The 24,350-nt window shown below is 45.4% G+C and overlaps 2 protein-coding genes and 1 long non-coding RNA gene across 22 annotated transcripts in view; 2 read left to right on the plus strand and 1 right to left on the minus strand.

The window, feature by feature from the left end:
• The window catches only part of LOC129038156 (uncharacterized), a 40,750-nt gene extending 38,164 nt beyond the window's left edge, over positions 1–2,586 (minus strand). The window contains exon 1 of one of the 5 annotated variants that reach the window (XR_008503090.2): positions 1,851–2,586. This is a non-coding gene — a long non-coding RNA (uncharacterized LOC129038156). The remainder of the gene's footprint in view (positions 1–1,850) is intronic. The other 4 variants (XR_010126666.1, XR_010126665.1, XR_008503089.2 and 1 more) reach the window with 4 other exon arrangements.
• TRIM39 (tripartite motif containing 39) lies at positions 2,134–19,501 on the plus strand. 14 transcript variants are annotated; one of them, XM_054490771.2, is made up of 10 exons: positions 2,570–2,701; positions 3,352–3,401; positions 4,607–4,760; positions 5,023–5,482; positions 6,503–6,598; positions 11,500–11,730; positions 15,669–15,691; positions 16,031–16,120; positions 16,264–16,379; positions 17,481–19,501. In XM_054490771.2, exons 4-10 carry the CDS (start codon positions 5,030–5,032, stop codon positions 18,026–18,028), a joined length of 1,557 nt encoding a protein of 518 aa, XP_054346746.1. In that variant the 5' UTR covers positions 2,570–2,701; positions 3,352–3,401; positions 4,607–4,760; positions 5,023–5,029; the 3' UTR covers positions 18,029–19,501. The 14 variants fall into 14 exon arrangements, with proteins under 14 accessions (XP_054346763.1, XP_054346760.1, XP_054346756.1 ...); XM_054490777.2 differs by having other exon boundaries at positions 4,627–4,760; XM_054490775.2 differs by having other exon boundaries at positions 2,573–2,701; positions 3,357–3,401.
• A 1,379-nt stretch (positions 19,502–20,880) lies between these two features.
• On the plus strand, positions 20,881–22,625 carry RPP21 (ribonuclease P/MRP subunit p21). 3 transcript variants are annotated; one of them, XM_054490796.2, is made up of 5 exons: positions 20,881–21,002; positions 21,072–21,172; positions 21,265–21,347; positions 22,200–22,332; positions 22,481–22,625. In XM_054490796.2, exons 1-5 carry the CDS (start codon positions 20,946–20,948, stop codon positions 22,539–22,541), a joined length of 435 nt encoding a protein of 144 aa, XP_054346771.1. In that variant the 5' UTR covers positions 20,881–20,945; the 3' UTR covers positions 22,542–22,625. The 3 variants fall into 3 exon arrangements, with proteins under 3 accessions (XP_054346771.1, XP_054346770.1, XP_054346769.1); XM_054490795.2 differs by having other exon boundaries at positions 22,200–22,325; XM_054490794.2 differs by having other exon boundaries at positions 20,898–21,172; positions 22,200–22,325.
• Positions 22,626–24,350: the final 1,725 nt, after the last annotated feature.

The following is a 24,350-nucleotide window of genomic DNA, read 5'->3' on the forward strand; positions in this document are numbered from 1 at the left end:
TCTTGTTTCGAGAATGTAAGTACATTCATAAATCTTGGCAACTTTCAAAGGCCATAACAAATTTGTGTTAAGAATTCAGATCCCCTTTATTATTGTGGTAAACAGACAGATGAAATTAAGAGATTAGAGCTTGTTTTCACTCTCTCCCAATTACTATCGCTTGAAAAATACCGGATATTTCATTATTATCCTGTCGGGAGTCGGCAAACTACGGTCTACTATCTGTGTTGGTGTGAGTCAAAAGCTAAGAATAGTTTTTACATTTTTAAATGATTGGGGAGGGACGGCCAGAATCCAAGGGGAGTATTTCATGACATTTGAAAATGTTATTAAATTCAAATTTTAGCATCCATAATGAAGTTTTATTGGAACACAGCCATGCTCATTTAGCTTTTGTTTGTCTTTGGAGACAGAGTCTCGCTCTGTCGCCCAGGCTGGAGTGCAGTGGTGAGATCTCGGCTCACTGCAACCTCTGCCTCCTGCTTTCAAGCCATTCTCCTGCCTCAGCCTTCCAGGTAGCTGGGATTACAGGTGCGCGCCACACGCCCGGCTAATTTTTGTATTTTTAGTAGAGACAGGGTTTCGCTATGTTGGCCAGGCTGGTCTCAAACTCCTGACCTCAGGTGATCCACCCGCCTCGGCCTCCCAAAGTGCTAGGATTACAGGCGTGAGCCACCGCGCCCAGCTTTCATGTAGTATTGTCTAATGATGTTTTCATACTGCAAGGAGAAAGCTGAGTATGGACCACAAAGCCAAAAAGATGTCCTCTCTGGCTCTCTACAGCAAAGATTTGCCAAGCCCTGTTATATGTCATACTACTTGAGCTTCATAATTTTATAGTTTTACCTAGACAGTCTCCCTTTTTTTCTTCCATATTCAGCATAAAATCCCCTTAATATCAGTCTCTAGGCAAGCACGTTCTTCATAGTCCTTAGAATTGGACCTCCTCTTGTTAATTTCCTTAGTCTAATCACATTCTTCCTGGTTATTTACAAACAGAAAGCCAGAAAGGAGGGCTATCAACATCTTAAGCGCCACAAATCAACAAATCAAAACCAAATCTCTCTCTCCCTCCGAAGCCACGGCTAGGGAGGCTCACTGCCCAGTTAGTGGCTTTCAAACTACCCTTACAAGTAAAACATATTGTGAATTAGAAAAGTGCTGCTGCTAAAATGCCTAACGGCCACATAGCAATGTGAAAAAAGGTATCAAATGTAATTTTCTCAAATTTAATCTTCTTCAATTCTTGGCACAAAAAAAAGAACAGTAAAGGTAGACAACTGTAATTAGCATGTGTGATCCCAAATCTTTATACCTTAGATATTGGATTATATTTTCTGCAAGTAAATAGTTTCTGTCTCCCAAGATGAGAGGTTAAATAATGCAGGGTGTTTGTAAACAGCAGCACAACTTACACCGGAAATTAGGGCCCTTTCTCACCAAGGAGAGTACAGCAAAATCTGCTCTTCTCTTTCAATCAATATTCTCCATGACTAGTGCTGGCGGCGGGGAGGCGGAGCAAGCTATCTTTTCTACCAGCCTTGTCACACTCCTCCTAGCACTAACCCCTCCTCCTCAGCCTCTTCACACCTGTACCCACTACTAGCCCCTCCCCAGCCCCATCACCTCTTCCCGGGCCCCTCATACCTCACCCTGCATACTCTTCCCCAGCCTCATCACCTCACCCACTTCCTCCAAAATCACAGACCTGCTAAGCTTCCAGCAGCAGGCGAGCAAAGCAGGGAGACTGTAATGCAAAAGTCCGCAGTCCCTACACAAACACTATCTGCTCCTGCGGAGAAACTCAAGTTACAGCCCCAGAAGTGGAAAGAACAGGCCTTGGCTCTCACCTAGTTAACAAGCGTTTATCCAGCGCACGTGTTGCGGTCGGACCCCATGCGAAGGAGCTAAGGACACAAAGGTGAGCAGCAGAGACGCGGTTCCAGCTCTCTCCCGGCTCCCACTCCAGCGGGATAGGTAGATAATTTCGGTAAATTTCGCCAAGCAGGGGCAGGACAAAGAGTATTTGAAGTCTACCGCGGGGAGAACTTACCTAATCCTTGAATGTTAAAAGGCTAAAAACTCCACTAGTCGGAAGTGACGTGCCAGCTTAGCCCCGCAGGTCCGCCACGTAATTGGCCGCCGCCACAGCTAGCCACCCTCTCCCCGGACTGGCCCGAAGAGAGGAAAAGTGTGGAAGTCCACAAGCCGCCCTCGCCCCGCCCTCTTCGTCGACTTTCAGCTGCACCGGGAGGCGGTGGCGCCTGGTCAGAGCCGGGGCCTGGAGCCTGGACTAGACAGCCTCGCCGGCCGGGGCGCCAGTCCAGCGCCCTGCGGGCAATGGGCTTCAGCGCTCGAGCACGCGCATGCGCGGGCCTCTATCTCCAGAGGATTCCTCGGGTCACCTGGACACCAGCATCTCAGCCACCTGCCCCTCTGGGTCCCTTCTTGCCCTTGATTCCTCCTGCTGGTTCTCATCGCCAGCCCTCCTCCTCCTCCTCCTCCTTCCGCAGGCACCGCTAGACCCGGCCGCGGCCGCCCGCCGACACCCCAGCTTCCACTGACACTAGCCTCGGCGAGGCTTCCGCTTCCGGCGAGTATTGTGTGTCGCGCCGCGGGGCGGGGGCAAGGGGAGGAGGAAGGAGGGAGGCAGCGCTCCGGCGGCTCCGCGCCCCGCACTCCCGGACCCGAAGCCGGGAAGGTAGGTGCTGTCCCGCCGCCGCGCCGGAGCCTGGGGCCTGCCCCCGCCGGCCGGCTCCGCAAGCCGCGTCCCAGCGCCCCGCGACTGCGTCACCGACCCCCCGCACGTAACCACAGCTGCCTCCGCCCGCCTCGGGCCCGGGCGGACGTTTTGCCGCCCCGGCGACGTCAGCGCGTCCGGCGTTGCTTGGCTACCCCGCCGATCCCCCGTCCCGCTGCTGCTCACCTCCCCGGGTGAAACTCTGACGCAGTCACCGCGGGTCTCGGCTGCGTCATAGCGGCGGGCATCCCATCTTCACGTCACACCTCTTTCTCACCTGGACACGCATCCCTTCCTACCCTGCTAGCCACGACGTTTCCTCTTTCCCCTCTCCAATCCCCCTGCCCCAGATCTGGCGGAAGAAGATGGAGACGGGGGTGGGACAGAGTTGTGGACAACCTCTCAGGAGAGGGTCGCAAGGTGGGACCCTGAACAGTGGTAGAAACAAAATGAGATTGTCCCTGAAGTTTGCCCTTCAGCTGAGACACAAGGAGTAGAGGGAGAGGAACGACTAACCCAGAGGCACTCAAGGTCTCACTATGACCGTAGTTGAGAGTCCTGTCCATTCTTCCCTAACCCTTTCCCCATTTCTCTCACCATTTCTTTGCCAGTCTAGATCCGTCCTGGTGCCTTACTGTGCATACAGTTCTACTTGTCTCAGGTGAGGAGGCCACTTAATTTGTAAAAGACTGAGGAAGGGGTAGGGTCACCCCAAGTCAAAGCTGGATTCCCACAGGTAGAGAGAAATCATCTGACTGAACGTCTCTCCTGTTGCTGACAGAAGAAATTCAAATCCAAAGAAGTTATCAGTTCCTACTCCAAATCAAACACATTGTGTGTGCCAATATATACAGGAACAATTGTTGTTAACCTACCTCATTACATGGCCACTTCTGTCTCAGCACATAGATCTACCAAATTTCCTTTCTTCCAGTAGGTCCCTGGAGAAGGATGGAGGTCGGGAGGAGAAAGGGTTATGGGGATAGTTAAATCAACTTACCCATGGCTAAAAGTATGGACGTTTTAAGGATGGAGTGGGGGGCCAGCCTTGTGTTTTATAAATCTCTCCTATGCATTTCCAGTTCTTCTGAGGCTGCACTTGAGGGAGATCTCTTTGCCTCTTTTGTGTCTCTTAATTCCCAACCACTCCAGAACCTATTAGTTGGAGACACAGTATGCCCAGGGTGTTAGTTATCAATAGCTATATTGAAAGATTCCAGTCACTACAAATAGACTTGTTGCTCTCTTTTCAAGAAGTTGTTGGCCTGAGCTCAGTAATATTTAATATAGTTGCCATAATTTATCAGTTTTCAGCAGTTCTGAGTGTCCAAATGAACACAATAGAAATGGAATGTTGCATGAAATGTCATTCCAAGAAGAGAGCAGACTTCCTTTAGGCTAGTCTGATGGATAAAAGGAAGAATAATTTCAGATTTTCCTGAAAAGAGGAGGTTACCTTTGCCTCATTCATTCCATTTGTTAGCCTTTAGAACAGTGGTATCTAACCCTTTCAATATGAGGACTCTCTTTGCTTATCTGTGGTGGCTGATAAAACAAAAATTATGCATGGACCTTGTGTGGTTATGATAGAACAAAAGTTATGCATGGACTTTTTTTTTTTTTTTTAAGCTTATCAGCTGTCATTAGTGTCAATGTATTTTATGTCTGGCCCAAGACACTTCTTCTTCCAGTGGGCCCAGGGAAGCCAAAAGGTTGGATATTGTGATTTAGAAGAATGAGAGAACAGTGTCAGAGAATCAAGCTTAGACTCCAGTGGATTCATCATAAAGCTCTTATAACATTAAACTTTAAAATATGGTTAATTTAAGAAATGTTAATATTTTTATGACTTTTTTTACTTCTTAGATTCCTTTCTTACCTATTAGAAACGTATGTCAAACAAGGATACAGTGGTCTGGAACTACTGGTTCTAAGATACAAGTGGAATGAGCCTGGATCAGGAGAAGTATGCTGAGCTAGAGTTGAAGGAAGCTTCTCTTTCTAACAAGAGAAAGCAGAGGTAACAGACAAGATAGATCAATTGGGGGTTGTGTGTCAGTTTACTAACAAGAAAAAAAAGATTGATGGCTGGGAGTCACAAGTTTTGGAAATGGAGAAACAAAGAGGTTGAATTGATTGGAAGAGAAGATGGAGAATAACAAGAAGGGGCAAATCTGGAGTTAGGACTTAACATAGGGATAAATGTCGGGTCAGGGATTCAAAAAAAAAAAAAACCTCCAATTAATATTTTTATTTTCTCTGTCCTCTTCCCCACTCCCAAGTTAAATTATGGCAGAGACAAGTCTGTTAGAGGCTGGGGCCTCTGCAGCCTCTACAGCTGCGGCTTTGGAGAACTTACAGGTGGAGGCGAGCTGCTCTGTGTGCCTGGAGTATCTGAAGGAACCTGTCATCATTGAGTGTGGGCACAACTTCTGCAAAGCTTGCATCACCCGCTGGTGGGAGGACCTAGAGAGGGACTTCCCTTGTCCTGTCTGTCGAAAGACATCCCGCTACCGCAGTCTCCGACCTAATCGGCAACTAGGCAGTATGGTGGAAATTGCCAAGCAGCTCCAGGCCGTCAAGCGGAAGATCCGGGATGAGAGCCTTTGCCCCCAACACCATGAGGCCCTCAGCCTTTTCTGTTATGAGGACCAGGAGGCTGTATGCTTGATATGTGCAATTTCCCACACCCACCGGGCCCACACCGTTGTGCCGCTGGACGACGCTACACAGGAGTACAAGGTGGGGAAGCAGACACATGATATCAGTGTGGGTAAAAAGGGAGGAGCGGCAGAGGATGAGATACTTCCTACGTAGAGATTGTAAACTCCTACTACTCACTTTGTATTCTCAGAGCTGCATATGCAGGGGCACACAGTATGTGTGATCAGTTGTCCTCTAGCCTGAAAAAGAACAATGGTGAGAAGTGTCCTAAAATTTCTCTCTGACTTTTGCAATACATATGAGTCTTATGGGTGAATATTGGTATGTGTGGTCTTGGAAGGTATCATGTTTTTCATAAATGAATGAAACCACATGGAAAAGATTAAACTTAGGAAGAACTGAAAAGTAGTCTGGTTTCTTCATTCTGCCTGCCTGCTCAGAATGCTCCTTGTTTTCACATTGGTTATTGGGCATAGGTAATACCGCTTGAGACTGATACCTACCAGACTAAGCTGAACCATTCTATTGTTTGCAGCTTCTCCAGGTAATGGGTAACATGGCATATCATTTAACTTACTGCTGAGACAAAGGAAAATGTTTGAATAAAGGGAACAGAGATATTAATGTGTTAGCATTTTATCATATACTTTGCTTAATTATGTTACTCTTGAAAACAAGATTTCAGGTAACTTACAGTATAATAACCATGTTTTTATTTTAGGTGAATGGAGGTGGATGGGAGGACAGGTTTAAAGAAAGATGTTAGGGTACAGAAGGTTGCTTTGATGGTAATAGGCAGTTGTCTCAGTAAGCAAATGGAGAGTTGAGAAAGGACACAGAATTGGTGACAGCTATCTCAGATTCAGCAAAAGGACAGTTGGGTGAGCAGAGAAGGTGATGTGGACAGGCTAGTGGCAGGAGGAGGGACTGTAGGAAGTTGACATCCCAAATGACAGGCAAGGAAGGAAGTCAGATCAAGAGGCAGTAAGATGGCTAGGAAACAAATAAATGGTTTAAAACAAATGGTTTAATCTCTGAATGGCAGGTGTACCAGTCAACCCCAAATGTCACCTCTCCCACTTCCTCCCTACCCCTCAGGAAAAACTGCAGAAGTGTCTGGAGCCCCTGGAACAGAAGCTGCAGGAGATCACTCGCTGCAAGTCCTCTGAGGAGAAGAAGCCTGGTGAGCTCAAGGTAAAGGCAGGCAATCCCATGTAGGCTGCTCTGAAGGGTATTTGCCTATGAGGGAATTAACTGTACACTATTTAATCCACCAGTTCTGGTTCATTAGAAAAATGCAGTTCTTGCCAGGCATGGTGGCTCACACCTGTAATCCCAGCAATTCTGGAGGCCAAGGTGGGCAGATTGCTTGAGCTCAGGAGTTTGAGATCACCCTGGGCAACATGGTGAAACCCTGTCTTTACTAAAGACAAAAAATTAGCTGGGCATGGTGGCACGTGCCTGTAGTCCCAGCAACTTGGGCGGCTGAGGCAGGAGAATTGCTTGAACCTGGGAGGCGGAGGTTGCAGTGAGCCAAGATCACACCGTTGTACTCCAGCCTGGGCAACAGAGCAAGGCTCTGTCTCAAACAAAAAAACAACAACAAAAAAAGAACAATGTAGTTCTCTCAAAAATGATGGCATTTTATTAGGCTTGATTGTCATTAAACATTGTACTTAAATTACTTGTCATGAATTAAGTATTAAGAGGGATTTAAGAGATGAAGAACAGACAGAATACCTTACATCTGGTGAGCTGAGAGAGTTCGTGCCTCTTGGTCTCCTTTTTTTGTTAAAGCAGCAAAGGAGGTTTTCTGCTGAGAAGGCAGGGATGGGAGTTTCTTAGAGGACTTGAAGAAAGGAGAATGTGGAAGATTCACTGGGGAGAAAGGGAAAAGGAGCTGACCAAGAGTCTCAGAAGAACTATCCAATGACATTAGGACCACATTCTTAAAGCTCAAGTAAGCTTAAGTATGCTAGATGATGTTGGTCCTAGAATGTTCTTCCCCTCCCCATCCTCCACCATAGGCTCTTATTCATCTCTCAGGCGGGATGAAAGCCACTTCCTATGCAGCCTTTCCTGACCCTTCAGAAATTAACGTTCTTAATTTTGATACAATTTTGCACCTCTTTTATAGCATTGCCTTATTTGTAGCGTGGTATTTTGGTGTCTGTCTTCCACTGAACAGTGAACAATTATCATTTGTAGCAAAAATAACTAGAATTGAGTCCTATGCATCAATTCATTAGGTATCCATAACATTCCAGATTTATAGGGTTGTTAGGGTCTTAGAGTTCAAGCCAAATTGGGATAAATGAGACATAGAAAAGCTACGAGAAAGAGACAGAAGGAAATCCTGAGGCCATCTTTAGTAAGATGTAGGGGTAAACTTAGATATTCTTTAAGGTAGGTATTATTACCTTCAGCTTGCACAGAAGGAAATGGACCTTGGGTAAGTGACTAGTCCAAGATCATAAAGCCAGTAAGTGGCAAAACCAGGAATTCTAGTTCTTCGTGAATCAGTAAATATTTGTTAAGCTCCTGGTTTAGGCCAAACCCGGTATTTGACACTGGGGAACAGTGATGAGCAAAAACACAGTTCCTGCCCTCCTTGAGCTTAAAGTTAAGTGGAGAAAATAAGTAATGGCACAGAATGCACAGCTGCAAGTTCATAAGAAGACAGCATAGAAATTTGGCCTCATTAAAGGTTTCCCAAAGAAGTAATGAGTTTTTAAGAGTTGACATGTAGAGATCACCAGAAGCTAAATACAAGTTTTGATTCATAGAAACCCGAATTTTTAAATGAATGACAACATTTCATCAGAAAGCAAGTATTATTACCTTAGTGCCTTATACATTTTAGCAAAGCATTTGAAATTTTAAAATTTGAACCAGTTTTGGTTAGAAATGTAAACTTTTAAAGTTTTTGTTCTTTTAGGGGCCTTCCAAGAAACCTAAAAATATGAAAATGGTGCTTATTGCTAGCCATTAACTTTCTTCTTCATGTTGATCACCTTCTTGGAGGTAAAGGATAGAGAGAGAAATATACCTTTTTAAAACCTTCTAAATGCTTGAACAGAACTGTCCTGTTTTTTAAATTGTAAATTGTCATTTCAGTGGTCTCCAAAACTACCACCAACATTCCTCTTGTGACCATTTGAATTCTCCCTCCTTCTCCCTCATCAGACTCAATGCCCCTTTAAAAAATAATTTGTAATTATGCTGAACTGAAAATTACAGGTAAAATAACCTACGTGCATAATTTTAAATTTTAAAGAGTTATCATGTCCAAATATAATATAATGAAACATAATTGATGATAAAATGTGGTATGTAATATTTGGGCATGACTACCCTGAAAGATTTTACAGTGTAGCTGGTTATATGCTTACACCTATATGTGTAATATATCAGCAATGCAATAAATACAAATTCAGACTGAGATGGATGTGTGCCAATATGATTGAAACACCATAAATGTAGCTTAGCTCTTGGTGATACGATTTTTCATAATAATAACTTTTGGTAAAGTTCTAAGTATAACAATATAATCTTGGGTTTTATTCAGCTATTGCTGAAAAATTCACATATAGTAAAACCATGTATACTCTGTGTTTATACTATATAAAATGGCATTCAAGCCCAGGCCTATGTTTTTGTTTTTTGTTTTTTTTTTCTTTTTTGAGACGGAGTCTCACTCTGTCATCCAAGCTGGAGTGCAGTGGTGCCATCTCAGCTCACTGCAAGCTCCACCTCCCAGGTTCACGCTATTCTCCTGCCTCAGCGTCCCGAGTAGCTGGAACTACAGGCACCCACCACCAGGCCCAGCTAATTTTTTTTGTATTTTTAATAGAGACAGGGTTTCACCGTGTTATCCAGAATGGTCTCGATCTCCTGACCTCGTGATCTGCCCACCTCGGCCTCCCAAAGTGCTGGGATTACAGGCGTGAGCCACCGCACCGGGCCACCCAGGCCTATGTTTTTTGACTATCCAGCAGAACGTTAGAAAATGTTGCAGGTCAGTTCACTATGCCGGATTGCCTCACACGTTGGAGGAGTGCTTGCGTCATTGTCAGGAACTTCCCCAACCATGGAAAACAAGAAGATGTGCCTATTTCCAAAATATCCTTAGAGGGTGATAACACCTTTATCAAGAACCACTGCCCTAAAATATAGAGTGAAAAAAAGAGAAGAGATTACCAGTTTATAAGAGGAAGAGCCTTTTTGCTTCCTATTTATCACAGTCATGAATGTTAAACTTACACCCATACCTAAACAAACACACATGCATGCACACACATATGCGTGTGCGTGCACACACACACACACAAAGGCTGTGTTTTATTGAGGGCAAATGTGAGAATATATTTTGTTCAGATGTACACTGAGAAGGCAGTGATGGAAAGTGAAGCAGAAAGTGGTCCTAAACTAGAAGAGCTAGTCAGCCTCTGCCAGGAACTAGCTTGAATCCACAAATGCCACGCTTGTCAGGCCCATCCTGGCTTTGCATCCCCACTCTCTCGCCACCCTCAAGCCTGCCTTTCGTTCCCTATCCACTTCCTTCTAGAGTCCCAGTGTCTGCTTTTCACTGTGCTTCATCATCAGTCACATGATGCTTGGGGAATTCTTTCTTTAGGGAGATTGTTATTTACAGAAGATTGCTTCTGTAGTGTAGATGCAGAAGAGAGGATGTGCTGATAATTCTTAGAAAGTGTTATGGCTGGTATTTGAGTCCTATATTATCAAATTTCAGGAATGTTAGAGGCTTAAGTCTGTGTGCTGGCTTAAAGAAAGCATGTTTCAAATTTCAAGAAACTAAATTACTAACAAACTTCTGTAACCTGTTCCTGGGGTAGGAATTGCCAGTTCTCTGAAGTGACTTGAAACAATTTAACAAGTTCAGCCCTGAAGTCTACATATGTATATTTTATAATAACCCATATAACTCTTACTGATTCTTACACTTTCCCAGTTCTCCAGTTTTTATCTGGTGCATGTGTTGCAATATGCAAAGGATGACAATCTTATTTTTAACTTTTTATTATTTGTACTTTTCGTTTCGTTGTTTTTTGTGTGTTTGTTTTGAGACACAATCTCACTCACCTAGGCTGGAGTGCAGTAGTGATCACGGCACACTAACTCAAGCTCCAGGGTTCAAGCCATCCATCTTTTTGTCTCTTTTTGAGTAGCTAGGACTTCAGATGTGCATTGCCATGCCCAGCTAATTTTTTTTTCTTTTTAGTTGAAACAAGGTCTCACTATGTTTCCTAGGTTGGTCTTGGACTCTTGGCCTCAAGTGATCCTCTCACCTGGGCCTCCTAAGCACTAAGTTTATAGGCATGAGCCACCATGCTCAGCCTGTATTTTCCTTTTCTCGACAGATTGAATTAACTAGAACTTTACAGTTGATAATAACACAGATATCTCTGATATCTGTAATAGTGAATGTCATCATATTATTGAGTTCTTTATCTTAAATTAAAACAAATATATATATCCCCAGTGGTCTTTACTACCAAGTCATCAGTAGGGAGGTGATAGTGATGGAGCCATTCTTTACAGAAGGAAATTCCAATGGAATCAAAAATGAGTGTTCTGTTAAACCATTTTCTCTCATTTTCTTTCTTTCTTTCTTTTCTTTTCTTTCCTTTTTGTCTTTGTCTTTCTGTCTTTCTTTCCTGTCTTTCTGTCTTTCATCTCAATCTGTTGCCCAAGCTGGAGTGCAATGGTGCAACAATTTCAGCTTACTCCAACCTCTGTCTTCTTTGCTCAAGCCATCATCCCACCTCAGCCTCTCCAGTAGCTGGGACTACAGGCATGCACCACCACACTCAGCTAATTTTTTGTATTTTTTGTAGAGTTGGGGTTTCACCATGTTACCTAGACTGGTCTCAAACTTCTCATCCCAAGCAATCCACCTCCCTCGGCCTCCCAAAGTCCTGGGATTACAGTCATGTGTCACCACACCCAGCCTTTGTTAAACCATTTTCAATGAAACTGGAAGTCTGTGTTAATTCATACATATGGTGGGTGAGAGAAAGGCTTCCTTATACCACACTGACCCTGCTGATACAACATCTTCCCTCTCTTCTCAGAGACTAGTGGAAAGTCGCCGACAGCAGATCTTAAGGGAGTTTGAAGAGCTTCATAGGCGGCTGGATGAAGAGCAGCAGGTGTTGCTTTCACGACTGGAAGAAGAGGAACAGGACATTCTGCAGCGACTCCGAGAAAATGCTGCTCACCTTGGGGACAAGCGCCGGGACCTGGCCCACTTGGCTGCTGAGGTGGAGGGCAAGTGCTTACAGTCGGGCTTCGAGATGCTTAAGGTTCGACCTTTGCCCCTGCATAGCCCCTCAGGCCGAGTGCAGTGTAGCTTTGCATAGGCTGTTTTGTCAACCTGGGATACTCATTCTTCTGCCTGCTTCTCTAAATCCCGTTCTTTCTGCCAGGTGTACTCAAAGGGTCTTTGCTATGGAAAAGCGATTTCTCCCATCCCCTTCTAATCATTTTTGTGTTCTTATTTCTTGTCAGCAATTATGTGCTTAATCTGTTCCAAAGAAAAGTTTCATTTTTTTGAAAGGAGGGAAGTCTAGCCTGAGTTAGTGAAAAACTATGCATTAAAAATTTTGTAAATGCAGTTACCATTACTTTTAAGTCCTAAAATTTGATTTATGTAGTGCTGAAAAAGAACAGGAACATAGTTTAAAGGATACAGGCATACCTCAGAGATATTGTGGGTTCAGTTCCATACCACTTCAATAAAGCGAGTATCTTGATAAAGCAAGTCACATTAATTTGTTGGGTTTCCTAGTGGAATCATAATCTTTTTGCTGGTGGAGGGTCTTGTGTCAATATTGACTGATCAAGGTGGTGGTTGCTGAAGATTGGGGTGACTGGTAATTTCTTAAAATAAGACAACGACGAAGTTTACTTTCAACTCTTCCTTTTATGAACGATATCTCTGAGTATGTGATGCTGTTTAATAGCATTTTACTTACAGTAGAACTTCTTTGAAAATCTTTGAAAACCCACATTTGCAGTTACTTACAACACTGGAGTCTTGAACCCCTAAAAGTCATCCATAAGGGTTGGAATAGACTTCTTCTAAATGCCTGTTAATATTGATATTTTGGCTTCCTTTCACAAATCACAAATGTTCTTAATGGCATCTAGAATGGTGAATCCTTACCAGAAAGCCTTCAATTTACTTTGCCCAGATCTATCAGAAAAATCACTATTTATAGCAGCTTTATGAAATACATTTATTAAGACTTGAAAGTCAAAATTACTTCTTGATCCATGGGCTGCCGATTGGATGTTGTGTTAGCAGACACGAAAACAACATGAATCTCATTTTACATCTCTATAAGAACTTTTGGGTGATCAAGTGCATTGTCAATGAGCAGTAATATTTTGAAAGGAATCTTTTTTCTGAGCAGTAGGTCTCAACTTAAAATTTTCAGTAAAGGGTTGGGCACAGTGGCTTACGCCTGCAATCCTAGCACTTTGGGAGGCTGAGGCAGGTGGATCACCTGAAGTCAGGAGTTTGAGACCAGCCCGGCCAACATGGTGAAACCCCATCTCTACCAAAAATACAAAAATTAGCTGGGCATGGTGGCGGGCACCTGTAATCCCAGCTACTCGGGAAGCTGAGGCAGGAGAATCGCTTGAACCCGAGAGGCAGAGATTGCAGTGAGCCGAGATCATGCAGTTGCACTCCTGCCTGGGTGACAAGAGTGAAACTCCATCCCCCCCAAAAAAATTTCAGTAAAGGCTAGGCACAGTGGCTCACATCTGTAATCCCAGCACTCTGGGAGGTCGAGCCAGGAGGATTGCTTAAGGCCAGGAATTTGAGACCAGTCTGGGCAATATAGCGGGACCCCATCTCTACAAAAAGTAATTTTTTTAAATTAAAAACGTTCAGTATACCATGCTGTAAACAGGTGTGCTGTCATGTAGGCTTTGTTATTCCATTTCTAGAGCACAGGGAAAGTAGATTTAGCATAATTCTTAAGAGCCCTAGGATTTTTGAAATGGTAAGTGAGCATTGGTTTCAACTTAAAGTCACCAGCTGCCCTTGTTTCTAATAAGAGAGTCATCCTGTCCTTTGAAGCTTTAAAGCCAGGCATTGATTTCTCTCTAACTGTGAAAGCCCTGGATAGCACCTTCTTCAATAGAAGGCTGTTTTGTTTACATTGAAAATGTGTTGTTTAGTGTAGCCACCTTCATCAATAATCTTGGCAAGATATTCTGGATAACTTGCTGCAGCTTCTGCATCAGCACTTGCTGCTTCTCCTTGCACATTTTTGTTACAGAGATGGCTTCTTTTCTTAAAACAACCTACCTAACTTTAAACTTTTCTTCTGCAGCTTCCTTATCTCTCTCAGCTTTAATAGAAATGAAGGAGTTAGAGCCTTGCTCTGGATTGGGCTTTGGCTTAAGGGAATCATGTGATCTTTTATCCAGATCACTAAAATTTTCTCCATCTCAGCAATAAAGCTGTTTCACTTTCTTATCATTCATGTGTTCACTGGAGTAGCACTTTTAATTTTCTTCAATAACTTTTCCTTAGCATTCACAGCCTGGCTTGGTGTTTGGTACAAGAGGCCTAGCTTTCAGCCCATGTTGGCTTTCAATGTGCCTTTCTCACTAAGCTTAAACATTTCTAGGTTTTGATTTAAAGTGAGAGACATGTGATTCTTCTTTCACTTGAACACTTAGAGGCCATTGCAGGATTATTAATTGATATAATTTTAATATCGTTGTGTCTCAGGGAATAGGGAGGCCAGAGGAGATGGAGAAAGATGAGGGAATGGCTGGTAGTGGATCAGTTAGAACACACAAAAATATCATATTTATCGATTAAGTTGTTCGTCTTACATGGATGCAGTTCACAGTGCCCCCAGAACGATTACAATAGTAACATCAAAGATCACTGATCACAGATCATACTAGATATAATAATGAAAAAGTGTGAAATATTGTGAGAATTACCAAAATGTGACAGAGAGACATGAAGTGAACACATGCTGTTGGAAAACATGGTGCCAGTAGGCTTGCTCAACACAGGTTGCTACAAACCATCTAGCTGAAAAACACACAATGTCAAGAAAACACAATGAAGCGGAGTGCAATAAAATGAGGTATACCTGAAATTATGTTTAAATAATATGTTGCTTTTGATATGTATATATTAATAATACCTCTAAAGTGTTTGAAATACTTTGTTCTCTTAAGTAAATGAATGCTGTTAGCAAAACTAGGGAACCTATTTTTTATCTTAGAGATTAGATTACCTGCATTTGAATCGGTGAGGCTTCATTGCACATTTATTTTTATGTTACATATTGCTTGGTATTTGTTCCTATGGCCTTTCATGTATGTGTGTTCTGCCTTCCACATTAAACTGGGAAATCCTTGTGGGACAGAGATTTGTCTTCTTTGTCTTCTGGACCCCAAGTATTCACAAATCAGTGTTAGCACACAGTTATTAATGTGTTTATTCTTCCTTTTTTTTCTTTTTGAGAAAGAGTCTTGCTCTGTCGCCCAGGCTGGAGTGCAGTGGCATGATCTCGGCTCACTGCAACCTTTGCCTCCCGGGTTCAAGCGATTCTGCTGCCTCAGCCTCCTGAGTAGCTGGGATTACAGGCGCACGCCACCACACCTGGCTAATTTTTGTATTTTTAGTAAAGACAGGGTTTCACCATGTTGGCTAGGCTGGTCTTGAACTCCTGACCTCAAGTGATCCACCCGCCTTGGCCTCCCAAAGCTCTCAGATTACAGGCGTGAGCTACTGTGCCCAGCCAGTTATTAATGTTTATTAACTAATGCAAGACAGGGGATACCAAACCGTAACAGAAATGTGTGATTTGTTCCTATGCTACCAGTCTGGAACTCTCTGTACTGATCCTCAAGGAGAGTGAGATATGTGGTTGGTACTTGGGGGACAGAGGAAAGAATTGACACAATCCCTGTCCCTTATAGGGAGCTCCCAGCATCCTTGAGGAGCAAAGACAAGCATAAAAGAAATCATTGGGAAGTGATATAAATGACCAAGCTTCATGATGACCAGAAGTTGAAAGTAGGGATTAGGTTGGGAGAAGTGCACTCAGGTCCCTCTGGAGCTCTTCTTGCACTGTGTGACCCTCAGTTTATCCTAGCCCTATTTTATAGCTGTGGAACTTTGGGGAGGAGGGGGAACCTTTTGCCTTCAGGACCATTGAATACCAGGACCAATATTGCTTTCTTTTCTCCCTCCTTCTAGGATGTCAAAAGTACCCTGGAAAAGTAAGTGATTGTTGTATCTCTCTGAGTGAGTTAGGTCTTGGCTTAGAGAGGAGGGGTACAGTCAGGAGTTTGGGTTGGGGGTAAGGTTGGGAAAGTCATATAGTGTCTGGGCAGGGTATGGGAGAATGTTCATTGTGCCCTTGAAGCCAGGTAGAGAACAAATTATTGGGAATAATAATCCCTTTTCCCCTTTGAACATCAGGACTTCTTGAGAAGGAGAATGATAAGGTAGAATCAGATTCTACTTGTGCCAATGGGTAGAATTGTGTCCAAACAAGATGGCAGGAGGAAGGGGTTGGGAGAGCAGGGAGGACAATCATCAATTTGCATGAAACATAGGAATATTCCTAGAAAGTTCGGAGGCTCACTCTCAAGGATCTGTCCACGGGATCATAAGGCTCTCCTTGGATTAGTAAAAGAAAGCAACAGGTGAGCTCTTCGGGGAGAAGGAAGAAAATGGGAAGATGGAGAATTTTAATTTTTCCCTAAAGATGTTAACATCTGAATAGTCACTTGCCTGGAGCTTCCCCCTAACCCTGCCCTTTCTTCCCCTATCTCCCTATCCCTCCTAGATGTGAAAAGGTGAAGACCATGGAGGTGACTTCAGTATCCATAGAGCTGGAAAAGAACTTCAGCAATTTCCCCCGACAGTACTTTGCCCTAAGGAAAATCCTTAAACAGCTAATTGGTAAGTTGTTCCCAAAAGGAAACTAGAAGGAACCACTAGAGAGAAGAAAGCTTTTAGGTCCTACCTTATATGGGTTTCAGTTATCCCATGTCTCACTTTTCTTACTCCCACACACACCTACCCCTCTATCTGGCTTTTAGTCTCACCCTGAGTCACAGAACTTGGAGTGAGAGGAAGCCTTAAGTGTTATCTACTCTTAGGTCCATTCTTTTCTAAATAGAGACCCAGAAAGGTTAAATAATTTGCCAAAGTCATCGGGTAGAGTGGTTATATAATTTACCATGTAAACTTGCATAGCCTTGAAAGGCCGGGTGCGGTGGCTCACATCTGTAATCCTAGCGCTTTGGGAGGCCAGAGCCGGCGGATCACTTGAGGTCAGGAGTTCGAGATCAGCCTGGCCAACATGATGAAACCCCATCTCTACTAAAAATATAAAAATTAGCCAGATGTGGTGGTGGGCGCCTGTAATCCCAGCTCCTCTGGAGGCTGAGGCAGGAGAACTGCTTGAACCCGGGAAGCGGAGGTTGCAGTGAGCTGAGATCGCACCACTGCACTCCAGCCTGGGGGACGGAGTGAGATTCCATCTCAAAAAAAAAAAAAAAAAGAAAAAAGAAAGTAACTGAAAGGGAGTGTCATTATATTAATGTGAATATGCAGGGAAAAATAGTCATAAACCAGGCCAGTTCCTGGAAAACAGACACATGGTCACCCTATCCCTAGACCATATGCTGTCTTGCTCTGCATCCTTCTTAACACTTTCCATTTTTTCTGCCCCTCAGACTACACCTTGTACTTCTCTACATAGTGAGATAAATGATAATGTCAGAGGGAGATGAAGAGAGGACCAGGTGGGAACCTAGATTACCAGCCACTGCAGACTCAAGAGATTATTATCTGTTTATTTAGGATCAGTGTGAGAAGTGAGCCATTGCTTTCTCCCCTCCCTTAGGTGACACCATGGATTGAGAAAGTTAACCAAACCAGGTTGTTCTGGGGACCTTTAAGGGACCAGGCTCTGTAAAGGCAGGCTGGAAGAGTGAGGCAGGGGCATTTAGCTATTCCCATCCTCATCTAGCTCCCCACTCTGGCTTCTCCCGCCAGCGGATGTGACCCTGGACCCTGAGACAGCTCATCCTAACCTAGTCCTGTCAGAGGATCGTAAGAGTGTCAAGTTCGTGGAGACAAGACTACGGGATCTCCCTGACACACCAAGGCGTTTCACCTTCTACCCTTGCGTCCTGGCTACTGAGGGTTTCACCTCAGGTCGACACTACTGGGAGGTGGAGGTGGGCGACAAGACCCACTGGGCAGTGGGTGTATGCCGGGACTCCGTGAGCCGAAAGGGCGAGTTGACTCCACTCCCTGAGACTGGCTACTGGCGGGTGCGGCTATGGAATGGGGACAAATATGCAGCCACCACCACACCTTTTACCCCTTTGCACATCAAGGTGAAACCCAAGCGGGTAGGCATCTTCCTAGACTATGAGGCCGGCACACTGTCTTTCTACAATGTCACAGACCGCTCTCATATCTACACCTTCACTGATACTTTTACTGAGAAACTTTGGCCCCTCTTCTACCCAGGCATCCGGGCTGGACGGAAGAATGCTGCACCACTTACCATCAGGCCCCCAACAGATTGGGAGTGACAGGTTGGGATGTGGGAATGACTGGGGTGAGGCAGGGTCAAGTGCTACGGGCCTCCTTCCTGTGTCCTGCTGGAACGTCTTCGTGTCCACCTGGTTCCAGTCCTGAATCATCTTGGAGAAACACCTCGGTTTCTAGGATGGTTTTGTGCGGAGGGGGAGGTAGGACTGGGCTGGATGAGAGAGCACAGCTGGGACTTCCTCCTGACTGTCAGGGTAGGGAGCTGGTTCCCAGAGGATTGTCTACCCTGAAGTCCATCAGGTTTTCTGTTGCACAAGGACGGGTTGGGAAGGAAGGAGAGGCTTTTCCAGAAACAAAAAATCTGTGAGGGTCTGACTTGCTCAAACCAGAGGAGGAAAAAGAAACCCCTGCACATCTTTTTAGGGGGTTCTTTGACCCAGGATAGTCTTGCTTCTTGAGGTAGATCACAGGGGTCTGTGTACCTCTAAATTCAAGAGAGATGAATGACAGATGCTCTCATGGGTCTAGATATTGAGGAGTTTTTCTGAGGGCAGAGATTGGACATCAACAAGGCTAGAAGGGTCGGGGAAGTGGGCTAAAGGAACAGATTCCTAGAGACTAATGAAGGGGAGGGAGGTTTCTTTAGTCTTCTATTCCAAGAGTAAGGTTGCCATTATGGGTTGGATTGGCCAGAGGTAGGAATGTGGGGAGAAGGAGAGGCTGAAAAGAAAGCAGAGGAGAACCCCTAGGTCCCTGCCTCAGCCTTCAGCAGAGTTGGCTTATTGCCTGCCTCTTTATACCAATAAGTCAGTCACCTTGCTCCTCTCCAGAGGCAAGGTGGAAGAGATCCTGCAAGACACATCTATCCTTTCACGGTGTTCCCAGGGAACTTGGAACGGAGAGTCAGGTATTAGAGGAAAGAGAAGGGTATTTGTATCCAAAGCCCTGGCCTTAAAGAATGTTACTAAGTAGCTACTCCCAAATTGTCAGCCTTCTTACCTGGCCAAGGTGTCCAAGCCAGAAAGGAAGAAAAGTTATAGAGTCTTTCTCACCCTAAGGACAGGGTGGAAGAGGGTGGTATATAGGGAAGGGCCAGATAGGCAACTTCCTTTGGCCTGTGTGCATCTGGCCTGGAACTGATGTTAAGCCAGGCTTTTGCTTGTTTGTTGCCATCCCTCACCCTTTGCCATTTCCCTTTTCAGAGAATGTAAATGATTTTCATGTTAGGCCAAAATAAACAACTTATAGGGTACATATGTTGTCATAAAAGGTAAAAGTGATGCATGCCAAACCAAACCAAACCAATTTGGATTATCTGCTGTTCGGGTAATCTTCACAGAAATGACTGAGAGAAGAATCTGCAGTTTACTGAGGGCATTTCAGTTCCTCCTACCACCTCAACAGGACTTTGTCCAGACTCTCCTCCTCTTACCTTTGTGCCTTGACTGTGGTTCTTTGTGGCAAGATACGTTGGTTGGTTAAAATAATATGGAACAAAGGATCCACTGAAGTGATCTCTGTGTTGTGTGGTAATTTGGTGACAGCCTTGTACTGATGTGTAAGAATCACTGGGTGTTAAACATGCATGTTCCTGGGTCTCACCCTTAGTAGTTAGTCAAGGTCTGGGGTGGGCCTGGACATCTACATTTCATTTATTTATTTATGAGACAGAGTCTCGCTCTGTCACCCAGGCTGCAGTACAGTGGTGATCTCAGCTCATTGCAACCTCCGCCTCCCAGGTTCAAGCGATTCTCCTGCCTCAGCCTCCAGAGTAGCTGGGTCTATAGCCATGCACCACCACACCTGGCTAATTTTAGTAGAGACAGGGTTTTGCCATGTTGGACAGGCCGGTCTCGAACTCCTGAACTGAAGTAATCTACCTCCCTCAGCCACCCAAAATGCTAGGATTACAGGTATGAGCCACCGCGCCCAGCTTACATCTTACATTTTAAACACACCTCTCTCATTTGAGTCTGAGGACCCTTGTGAAACTAGTTCCAGAGGAGGTTTGAGCCATGTCCTTCCTCCCAGCTGCAGCCCTGCTTGTTTCCCCGTGCCTGGCACTGGGTCTGAAAGTGGAGAGAAGTCTTATCCTCTCCTGACTTATGCTGCCCCCCCATCTCAGGGTTCATTAATCTACCCCTCCAATTCATGTCCCTCTGCTTCTGACTTCAGTAACTGATAGTCACTATGAGTCACAGGACGCCAGACAGAAGAAATGGAAGATAGAAGAGGTCAGAGGGAGGGGTGTGAGGTGAATGTCATTGTGGGGAGTGGGGTGAAGTTTCAGGGGCAGGGGATGCTGTTGACAGATTTCTGTGCTGTACCTAAGCCTAGGAGTTAGAAACCGTTCACTCAGAAAGTAAGGATCACCCACTGTGTGTCCAGCACTGCATAACAGGAAGTGTGTTTCTTTGGTAGGTGGAATAGTAGGAGTAAACTCTGCTTTCTGAGGACCGGGAGTCCTTTTCCCTCCCTACAGCACCCTCATGATCCTTCCCACTTTCACCCCCACTGGCACCAGTGCTTTTTTTAAATGTATTACCTCTGTGCCTTCCGTCTGTAGATCTTACAGGCATCTGCCTCGGACCTCAGGAGAGTAGGGCAGAAGCTCTAGCTGGGTATAAATTGCACATAACCATCTCCCCAACCTAGCTACGTAAAGAGACCAGGCTTCTGTCCTGAAAATGTCTGGCCGATTTAAGATCCTCACCTGCTCCACTAGGTCTCTACGTGATATAATTGGTCATGAGCTTGAGGAAGACAAAAGCACTGAAAATTCATAAAGGGACCCTGGGCATGGATTGCTGGGGTTGGGTTTAGAAACAGATGAGTCTGTGAGGCCTCCGGGAGGCGCCCGAGGGCGCGGAGACTACGCTTCCCAGGAGGCCTCGCGCGGACGCCCGGGCGGGGCTGTGCGAGGGGTGGGGCTGCGGGCGGCCCTGGAGCGCGGCGCTGATGGCGGGGCCGGTGAAGGACCGCGAGGCTTTCCAGAGGCTCAACTTCCTGTACCAGGTGAGTCTGCGACAAGGGCCCCACGGGGACGGTGCTCGGCGTCCCAGAGTGACCGCTCCCCTCCCGCAGGCCGCCTATTGTGTCCTTGCCCAGGACCCCGAGAACCAGGCGCTGGCGAGGTTTTACTGCTACACTGAGAGGACCATTGCGAAGCGGCTCGTCTTGCGGCGGTGAGACAGCCACTGGGCCGGCGGCGGGCGGGACGCGGGAGGAACGCGAGAGGGAGCGCGGGCGCCGGACCACTATCCTCCTCCGCCCCCAGGGACCCCTCGGTGAAGAGGACTCTCTGTCGAGGCTGCTCTTCCCTCCTCGTCCCGGGCCTCACCTGCACCCAGCGCCAGAGACGTGAGTGCTCCAACCGAGGTGGAAGATTGCGGAGCATTGGGGGCGCGGGGGGGCGGGGTGGGGGGCGGGCACTGGGAGGCCAACAGCGCCTTTCTCACTTTAGATGGATGTTGGGTGTGGGATTCGCAGGAGTCTTCCTTCTTCGGGTTTGGATTAAGTTGCTAACGCCACTTGCACAAACTAGGGTTTGGGCTCGGCTTTTTTTTTTTTCTTCCAGTGTGGACAATAAAGAATAACTTTTAAGAGGCAACCCCACCCATGCACAATAATAGATGTTATTCGGCTTTGTGGAGGTCATGATTCCCATCACATTCATTTATTAAGCAAATACTTATTTTCTAAAATGTGTCAGGTACTGTGCTAGATTCATTATTCTCATTGAAATTACGGTCTGATGGGACAAACTAAGAAACAAAATGGTGTAGAAAAAGATTAACTGGGGAGTAGAAGCTCACTTACTCATGCCAGTGGTGGCAAAGTTCATGATAAGCAAAGGGAGTGAGAGATGGAAATTCTAGGCATATGTGAAGACGCTGAGACAAGAGAGCTTGTGGTGCTGTCAAGGAAATGAGAGTTCAGAAGGCTGGAGTTTGAGGTAGGAAGGCAAGCCATGAGACTGGAGAGGGAAACAGGCCAGTTCTTGAAGTCTTGTTAAGGAGTTTGAACTTTATCTTAAAGAGTGCCAGGAAATCGATGGAGCTTATGCCGAGGCCTGACACCATCAAATGTGCATTCAAATTGGGGGTGTGGTGGGGGAGTGGGGATACCTACTGAAAGACACTGGAGGCAAAACTGGCAGCAAGAGACCGTTACTTCTAAACGTGGACACTCTTTTTCCCATGTTCACAATAGGCTGCAGGGGACAGCGCTGGACCGTACAGACCTGCCTAACATGCCAGCGCAGCCAACGCTTCCTCAATGATCCCGGGCATTTACTGTGGGGAGACAGGCCTGAGGCCCAGCTCGGGAGCCAAGCAGGTGAGAGGTGAGGGAGAAAATGGAGGACACCCCAGAGGATAGGGACAATGGAGAACGTAGAGTGAAGAGGACACATGGACAGGTTCTGGGTTGGTGTGAGAGGTACCACAGTCAGAAAACTAATTCTGCTTCTCTGATTCTGTTCATTTACTCAGATTCCAAACCACTACAACCCTTGCCAAACACAGCCCACTCCATTTCAGACCACCTTCCTGAGGAGAAAATGCAGACTCAGGGTTCCAGTAACCGGTGATGGATTCACTCCATCTCCCAAATAAAGTTTACTTGTTTTACATTCCATGATTCTGTTCTGTGGGTATTTCAACTCTTAATTCCATTTTCTTCTGTTTCTGTCTGTGTTTCTTGGTCACCTTTGTAATCCCACCATGCAGGGAGATCATGATTTCCATAGACCACTTGGCCTCACTCAGCAGCTCGCATTTCCAAGGCCATGGCCCCAGTTCCCTATCAATGTCCTGAGCCACCTTAGGGCATTCCATGTTTGGGCAGCCATAGTTGCTGACTGAAGAGCTGGAGAGAATGATGCCACTGCTGCTGTTTTTAAACAAGGGGAAAAATATGGGGCAGCAGAGAGTGTTTGTATCCTCTAGGCCCACTCATAGTCAGAAAAGACTCAGGTCTTTTCCCAATCTCAAAGTTGTCTTTAATAAAATTCTGATAAAGGAAATGGTGCAAACCTGAACTAACAAAGTCAAAGATGCTAACAAAGGACACCGACAGACTTTTTGCAATTATGTCCCATAGGTAAACTCTCAGAGTTTTCTTAAGAATAAACAACTAAAATGTTTTCTTTGATATCCCTAGAAAGCCTACTGAAGTACAGAATTCCTAGACTGACCTTTTTGCCAAATGCCAGCTAATAAGGTTATGCTAAAAGCATACAAACAAAATTTACTACTTCCAGAATGCAGTTTTCTTTTATTTCTCTTATAGACCCTGTGTTTGCTTATTGATTGCTGTATAAAAAAATCACTTCATCAAGTTGGAGCTTAAAATATAATGATTTATTATTAGTTCTGTGAACTAGGAATTCTGAAAGACTTTGGCTGGGTGGTTCTTCTGTTCCATATGAAATCAGCTTACATAGCTGCATTTAGCTCGTAGGTGGTCTGGAAGACCCAAGAAATTTCACTCACATGTTTAGCACCTCATTGCTTCTCCAAGTAGCCTTGCACCCTCGCTAGCTTTGATGTTCTCACAGCATGGCTGTCTCAGGGTAGTTGTATTTCTTACATCCCCTCTGGCTTCTACAAAAGCATCCCAATATGTAAGTGTCTGGCTGGATGCTGTGGCTCACACCTGTGATCCCAGCACTTTGTGAGGCCGAGGCAGGCGGATCACTTGAGTTCAGGAGTTTGAGACCAGCCCGGACAACATGGTGGAACCCTGTCTGTACTAAAAATACAAAAAAATTAGCAGGGCGTGGTAGCAGGCACCTGTAATTCCAGCTACTCGAGAGGCTGAGGCAGGAGAATCACTTGAACCCAGGAGGCAGAGTTGCAGTGGGCCAAGATCGCACCGCTGCATTCCGGCCTGTGTGACAGAGTGAGACTCTGTCTCAAAAAAAAAAAAAAAAAAGTAAGTGCTTATCAAGCCTCTGTTGGGGTCACACTTGCTAATATTCCCTTGGCCAAAGCAAGGCACAGAGCCAGTGCCAGATTCAATGTGGAAGGGGTACACTGGAGTTTGAATGCTGGGAGGTTCATTAGTTCCCTGGGGATCACTGATGTAACAATCTACCACAGGGGTCCCCAACCCCCAGGCCCTGTGGACTGGTACTGGGCTGTGTCCTGTCAGGAACCAGGCTGCCCAGTAGGAGGTGAGCAGGGGTGGAAGGGAGGGATGGGCCAGCATTACTGCCTGAGCTCTGCCTCCTGTCGAATCAGTGACAGCATTAGATGCACATAGGAGCACGAACCCTACTGTGAACTGCACATGCAAGGGATCTAGGTTGCATGCTCCTTATGAGAATCTAATTGCTGATGATCTGGGGTGAAATAGTTT

The sequence above is a fragment of the Pongo pygmaeus genome, chromosome 5 (genome assembly GCF_028885625.2).
Source record: "Pongo pygmaeus isolate AG05252 chromosome 5, NHGRI_mPonPyg2-v2.0_pri, whole genome shotgun sequence".
In the NCBI taxonomy this organism is placed as follows: domain Eukaryota; kingdom Metazoa; phylum Chordata; class Mammalia; order Primates; family Hominidae; genus Pongo; species Pongo pygmaeus.